The following is a 7,423-nucleotide window of genomic DNA, read 5'->3' as shown; positions in this document are numbered from 1 at the left end:
TGAAAGTTTTTTTTTTTTTTTTTTTTTTTTTTTTTTTTTTCATTTGCCTGAGAATTCACCTGGGAAATGAGTCACTTTTAATCTCTTCCTCCCTTATTTGTTGCTCGCTGTAACCGACTGTGAATAGTAACAGGATTGCTGTGATGCACGGGGCAGAGGTTGGCTAAAGCTGGTTTTCTGTCAAAGAACAGAGGACAAATTCTTGCATCCAGCGTGGATTTTGGGTTCTTGAAGCACTCGTGTATGTCTGTTAAAAGAAAGTCTGTCTGCCATTCAGCTGGAAACATGTTTGCTCTGCTTTGATTTTAAGGTGATGCGCTCCTGAGTTGCCACAGACACTACAAAGCCCGTCCTACGCACGGGATTGGGAGGTTTAAATACCTGCTCCCGAAGGAGGTAGGCAAAAGATCTCCCTTACTGTGCTTGCTTTCAGCTGACCCATCTTTTTCCAGTCTGATTTTAAATGGCATTACCAATTCCATGGCTGATCAATCATTAAAAGGGAATAATATAATTGTTTACTGCTACTTCTCTTGGTAAAGAGTGTTACGTTGCGTGAAGTACCTGCTCACAACACTCCATAAATTCTTTCGTCTGGTATGTTCTTATTTAAGTTAATGAGTAGTTTGGGGAGGGAGGAATCTCTTCCTGATGCTGAATTTCAACACCTCAGCTTCAAACCATCGCAGAATATTGTGAGCAGATCTTATTTGCGCTTCAACTTTTTACATCCCCTGAAATTTGGAAAGAGGACAATTTTTGTGGAAGGAGGGAACAATAACTCATCTAGACAGCTGCCTCCAAGGCAGGAACTGAAATAAAAAAGCAGTTTGTTTTCTACTCCTGGGTTTCTTCTGGAAGGAATTAATCACTGTATGCACGTATTTTTTTCTGTGTGACTTGTGTGGTGCTGCCATCCAAGAACTGAACTGCTCAACTCAAGAACATCTGTTGAGATAAAGTCATCCCAGTTTCGTAGTGGGGGGAAAGAGAGTGCAGATGGGCTGCGATACGTTCGACGTAGCTCAGCAAACCTTTGTCAGAAGAGACTACCTCAAGTTTCCCTCAGACTGCCCTCAGACTACCCAGGGCAAGGGTTAATGTGTTTCTTTTTATTTCCAGCTTTGTTCAAAACAGATACGCTTTCTATTTTTTCTTTTTAAAAAAAAATATAGGCTCCAAAGAAGAAGAAGGATAAAGTCCAGATGAAAGAGATAAATCCTGGGACCGAATACGAGTATGGAGATATCAACATCCAGATGACTTCCTATGATATGTGTCTCGTGGAGCATTTTGCTCAGTACGTGCACAGACTCTGCAACCGACTCTCTGTTAAAGTGAACGAAAGGTACGAGGAACCCGGCTCCATCTTTGTCATCCCTCACCATCGCGTTGCGTTAGGCCACCTGAGGCTCATGGAGGGTGATGCTTTGCAGACAAGGGCACTGTCTGATCTCTCTGATGGATTCTCCCATGTAAATCCAAAGCTTCTGTCATCTTCCTGTGTCTGTTTGGATGCTTTTTTCCTATAAGTAAGGCTGAAATGGAGTTGTTCAGGAAATGACTGAACAGATCATAGAATTGTCCAGGCAGAAGGGACCTCCAAAGGTCCTCTAGTCCCACCTCCCCGCAGTCAGCAGGGACACCCCCAACTAGACCAGGTTGCCCAGGGCCTCGTCGAGCCTCTCCTTGAATATGTCCAGGGAAGGGGCCTCAACCACCTCCCTGGGCAACCTGTTCCAGTGCTCCACCACCCTCCCAGTGAAGAACCCTCTCCTCATCTCCAGTCTAAATCTGTTCCCCTCCAGCTTGAAGCCATTGCCCCTCGTCCTGTCACTCCAGGCCTTTGTAAACAGGCTCTCCCCAGCCTTCCTGTAGGCTCCCTTCAGGTACTGGAAGGCTGCTATTAGGTCTCCCCGGAGCCTCCTCTTCTCCAGGCTGAACAACCCCAGCTCCCTCAGCCTGTCCTCGTAGCAGAGGTGCTCCATCCCCCTGATCATCCTTGTGGCCCTCCTCTGGACCCTCTCCATCAGGTCCATGTCCTTCTTATATTGAGGGCTCCAGACCTGCACACAATACTCCAGGTGAGGTCTCACCAGAGCAGAGTAAAGTGGCAGAATCCCCTCTCTGGACCTGCTGGCAACGCATCTTTTGATGCAGCCCAGGATGGGATTGGCCTTCTGGGCTGCAAGTGCCCACTGCCTGCTCATGTCCAGCTTCTCCTCCACCAGCACCCCCAAGTCCCTTTCCTCAGGGCTGCTTTCCAATCCCTCACCCCCCAGTTTGTATTGGTGGTGAGGATTGTTCCGGCCCAGGTGCAGAACCTTGCATTTGCTCTTGTTGAACCTCATGAGGTTCACCTGGGCCCACCTCTCCAGCCTGTCCAGGTCCTTTTGGATGACATCCCATCCCTCTGGTGTATCGACAACACCACACAGCTTGGTATCGTCCGCAAACTTGCTGATGGTGCCTTTAATCCCCCTGTCTATATCATTGATAAAAACGTTAAACAGTATTGGCCCCAGCACGGACCCTTGATCTCAAGGGAAAAAAAAAATAACAATAAATAGTTGTTACTTTTCATTCCTTTGAGAAGGCAGCTTAAGCCTGTGGGTGCTGAGCCCGGGAATGTGGGTTTAAGTATTGCTGACTCTTGCTGCTGGTTTTTTCTGTACGGTGTTTCATCCAGGCTCTGTGCATATATTATGCAATAAGCAGGCGATACTGATTATACAAACTAGAATGAGCTTGGGAAACCCCTGAAGCTTGTGGGAGAGCTACCTGCTGCTTTAGTTTAATAGTGGAGGATGTTTTGATTGCACCTCCAAAGCAGGTGAACTCCTCATAATGGTTTTGCTGGTTTTAATCATAGAATCGTAGCATTGTCTGGGTTGGAAGGGACCTTTAAGATCATCAAGTCCAACCATCAACCTAACTCTGATAAGAAACCATCACTAAACCACGTCACTAAGCTCTATGTCAACCCATCTTTTGAATCCCTCCAGGGATGGTGCCTCAACCACTTCCCTGGGCAGCCCATTCCAGGGCTTAATAACCCTTTCCGTGGAAACATCTTTTCCAATATCCAATCTGAACCCTCCCTGGAGCAACTTGAGGCCATTTCCTCTTGTCCCATGGCCTGTTCCTTGGGAGAAGAGACCGACTCCCCCCCGGCTACACCCTCCTTTCAGGGAGTTGGAGAGAGCCAGAAGGTCTCCCCTCAGCCTCCTTTTCTCCAGGCTCAACACCCCCAGCTCCCTCAGAAGTTCTCCAGACCCTGCCCCTTCTGCTCCAGCCCCCTCACCAGCTCCATTGCCCTTCTCTGGACACGCTCCAGCCCCTCAAGGTCTTTTTTTGTGGTGAGGGGCCCAAAACTGGACCCAGCCCTTGAGGTAGGGCCTCCCCAGTGCCCAGTCCAGGGAGATGATCACGTCCTGAGTCTTACCATGCTGTTAATTAGAGGAACGTGATAAAGCTCCTTGGTGTCTGCAGTCACTGGAAGAAGCACTGTGTTCCTATAAGGAAGTAAAACCACTTAATGGTGATGAACTGAAATGCGTATCTTTAAGTGTACCTCTGAATATAAACACTGCTTTCTGCTCATGCTGATTAAACTTGCCAAAAATTGTTTTTTTAAAATTCATCCACTTTGCTGAACTGTCAGCCGTGGATCTGAAACCCCGTGCCCCCAGATCAGTAGTCTCTCTGTGATGTTTTTTGCACCAAACAGTGCTGAAAAATAGTGACATGTCGGTGACTTATGGGTGTTTAATTTGAGCAGGATACCCAGCGACGCTAAAAATTAACAATTCTGTCAGCAGCAATGGGTTGGGAAGCCTTCCCAGAGAAATCCTGCAGCCTGAGACTATTGATGGCATTTTCAGTCTGAAGTGTTAGTACTTTGTGTCCCGCTTGTGCCCTCTGAGGTTGGACTTGGTGTGCAGAGTTTCAGCAACGTACAGAAAGAAACTATTTGCCCTTTAAGAGGCAAAATTTGTAGGGGAAAACATGGGCAGTAGGACGTAGCCTGTAGTTACAAATGGAGATGGGGAGGGTGAGGTCTCTGGAGACCAGAGAATCGGAGCCATCGTTCTCCTGTTAAATTCAGTGGTGAAAATGATGTCTTTGGAGTGGTGAGTTGCAGCAGTGGTTTTTCAGCTCTGTTCCCAATGAACAGATTACAAAATAAGTCAGGACTGTTCCTTTAAAGCTCTCCTTCAGCTATAAAAAAAGTTAAAAGTTCTCTTCTGGGGCTGGTGTTTGTAGCTGAAACAGGTTTTTGCTGGCAGTAGCACTGCAAGCTTCTCCCTTATCTCTTTCCAGTAAAACACCCGGCTCCTGCCAGCGCTTGATTTGCAAGATACATTGTTTGCATAATTAATTCCTTCATGCAAAGTTAATCTCTTTCCACATTCTCTGCTGCTGGAGGTTGATTCATTCCTGTAAAGTAGAGTTAAGTCTCTCCTCCCTGTCCTAAACACTGACCTGTGCTTCCTGCAGCTACGCGATGCCCACCAAAACCAACGAAGTGCTGTTCTTGGAAGAGCGAGGATCCAAAATGCAGCTGGATGCGGTCCTTACCACCCATCAGAGGGTTGTCCAGGTAGGAGCTGGTGTTTGATGATAGCTCATGTGCAGCACATCCTATCTGGGGCTCTCAAAACCCCTTAACAGATCAGAGGGTTGTCCAGGTAGGAGCTGGTGTTCGATGATAGCTCATGTGCAGCACGTCCTGTCTCGGGCTGTCAAACCCCCTTAACAGAATCACAGAATGATCTGGGGTTGGAAGGGACCTCTGGAGATCATCTCCTCCAACCCCCTGCCAGAGCAGGGCCACCCAGAGCAGGTCCCACAGGAACGTGTCCAGGTGGGGTTGGAATGTCTCCAGAGAAGGAGACTCCACCACCTCTCTGGGCAGCCTCTCCAGGATGGAACTTCTGTTCAAGTTTGTGCCCATTTCCTCTTGTCCTGTCCCTGGGCACCACCAAAAAAAGACTGGCCCCATCCTCCTGACACCCACCCTTGAAGGATTTAGAGGTGTTGATCAGATCCCCCCTCAGCCTTCTCTTCTCCAGACTAAAAAGACCCAAGTCCCTCAGCCTTTCCTCAGCAGAGAGATGCTCCAGGCCCCTCATCATCTTCGTAGCCTCTGCTGTCCCCTCTCCAGCAGTTCCCTGTCCTTCTGGAACTGGGGAGCCCACAACTGGTCCCAGTGCTCCAGCTGGGGCCTCCCCAGGGCAGAGCAGAGGGGCAGGATGACCTCCCTCCACCTGCTGCTCACACTCTTCCTGATGAACCCTAATTAGGGTTCTTCCTAAAGGTTACTCACAAAGTAGAAGCAGAGGAGGGGTTCCTGGATTCTGTATTTCAGCCAGAAGATTGATTTATCTATTTTATGTGGAACACTTGATACAAGGGGTAGAAAAGTCATGTTTAAGTCTCTTTAGATGCAGGAGACTCTGCAGCAGGGAAGGGAAGCACAATATTCATAGAGATGAGCCAAAAAGAGAGGTTTTGGCCGTGCTGAGAGTGTGCACACGAAGCGGAGAGCGCTTCTCTGATGAAGTTGGTTGATTGCCACGGGCTCATCCTGAGATGGACTCTCTTTCTGTGCCATTAATATAACGAGGCCGTTCTGTATGGGGTGTTCCTCTCCTCCAGCCTTTTTTATTTCTTCTTTCAGATCAGCGGTTTGAGCGCAACGTTTGCTCCGATACTCTTGGAAATAATTCAGAGTAATCAGCCTGAAGGGGTCCACCTGTTAGTGAAAGAGGTATGTTTAATTTTATCCATTCCTTTGCATTTATTGAGGAGGCAGACGTGATGTGTGACTTGGAATTTGCTTCGAAAATACATTCCTGGTCCTGGGACCACTGTCTGCTCTAAATTTATGGAGATCCAGGATCTCCCAGAACCAGGCTGTGTCTTGGTCTATGAAAATCCGTTATCTCTAATTCTTGATGAATGGTTCATTTCCCATTTACCCTCCTATAATTAGCACTGGAGATGGTTCCTTCATAGCCAAGCCTGTAGATCTACAGAAGGTTGCAGGTTGGAAGTTGCCTTCAGCAGCATCTCAGAGATGGGGGTCGGTCTCTTTTCTCAAGTCACAGGCGACAGGACAAGAGGAAATGGCCTCAAGTTGCGCCAGGGGAGGTTCAGGCTGGATATTAGGAAAAAATTTTTCACTGAAAGGGTCATCAGCCATTGGAATGGGCTGCCCAGGGAGGTGGATGAGGCACCATCCCTGGAGGTGTTCAAAAGCCGGGTTGATGTAGTGCTGGGAGGTCTGGTTTAGTGATGATGCTCCTTGTTTGTTGTGTGGGTGTCTATTTTTGTCAGTTGGGTTGACGGTTGGACAAGATGATCTTGAAGGTCCCTTCCAACCTAGAAGATTCTGTGATTCTGATTCTGTGAACTCATGGAGCACTCAGTAGCCAAACTGGGGACTGAGAACCCAAATGCTGTGCCCTCGTTTGGTGGAATCTCCTCTGGGAAGGGTTGAGCTTGTTTTCTGCAGAAAAGCCCAACGATTTTCTCAGTGCTGAGGACTTCAGGACAGAACTCCACTTGCTGGTGGAAGGAGCATAAGGAGATAGTTAAACTTCTATCCTTTTACATTCAGACAAAACAGTCCCAGGAAGCCCAATTTATTCAGGGACTTTTTATGCCTTGAAAAGGAAGGTAAACTCAGACAGAAAACACAGTTGGCTTCTTAAGTTGCTTTTGAAGGCCGTTTAGTTATCTCCAGCTCTGCAAAACCAGGAGGAGTACAGGGGAAGGTCTCTTGAGTCCAATAATCTCAGCTTTTGGTCACGGTCCCCTTCTCTGCCTTAGGGCTGCCATTTCTTTCTTTCTTTTTTTTATTTTTTTAATTTTGGCTGCTGGCTTTGTCTCTGGAGGGAGAACGGTGACATTGTGCCGTTTGCAAAGTCATCACAGTGATGCAGGAAGCCCAGGGGAGGGACCCAAATCGGCTTCACAAGACCAGCAGTGGCAGGAGAGAGATGAAAGCTTTGAGATGCTCTTGCAAAGTTCTGGAGAAAGTGGCAGGTCTCCTCAAGAAAATAGATGCTCCGGAGATGGGAAGTGGTGGAAGAGTTGGAGGTGTCCAGTTGACTTCTTGAGCACAGTATCACAGGCTGCCCAGAGAGGTGGTGGAGTCTCCATCTCTGGAGACATTCCAACCCCACCTGGACACGTTCCCGTACAACCTGCTCTGGGTGGACCTGCTTTGGCAGAGGGTTGGACTAAATGATCTCCAGATGTCCCTTCCAACCCCAAATCATCCTGTGAATGTCACTGCTTGCTCTTCCAAAAGCAGTTACCCAGGTGAGGTGCCATTATCACAGAATCACAGAATCTTCTAGGTTGGAAGGGACCTTCAAGATCATCTTGTCCAACCGTCAACCTCACTGACAAA

General features: G+C 47.9%; 1 protein-coding gene across 1 annotated transcript in view; it reads left to right on the top strand.

Moving 5' to 3' along the window:
• The first annotated feature begins 269 nt into the window (after positions 1-269).
• MRPL48 (mitochondrial ribosomal protein L48) overlaps positions 270-7,423 on the top strand; it is an 8,933-nt gene continuing 1,779 nt past the window's right edge. Inside the window, exons 1-4 of the mRNA XM_014948321.1 lie at positions 270-396; positions 1,176-1,348; positions 4,501-4,603; positions 5,684-5,773. Coding sequence (XP_014803807.1) covers positions 1,206-1,348; positions 4,501-4,603; positions 5,684-5,773 — 336 coding nt within the window. The 5' untranslated portion in view covers positions 270-396; positions 1,176-1,205. The remainder of the gene's footprint in view (positions 397-1,175; positions 1,349-4,500; positions 4,604-5,683; positions 5,774-7,423) is intronic.

This window comes from Calidris pugnax, unplaced genomic scaffold (genome assembly GCF_001431845.1).
Source record: "Calidris pugnax isolate Ruff unplaced genomic scaffold, ASM143184v1 scaffold169, whole genome shotgun sequence".
Classification (NCBI taxonomy): Eukaryota; Metazoa; Chordata; class Aves; order Charadriiformes; family Scolopacidae; genus Calidris; species Calidris pugnax.
Note: the sequence above shows the minus strand (reverse complement) of the source record. Positions and strands in the feature narration are given on the sequence as shown.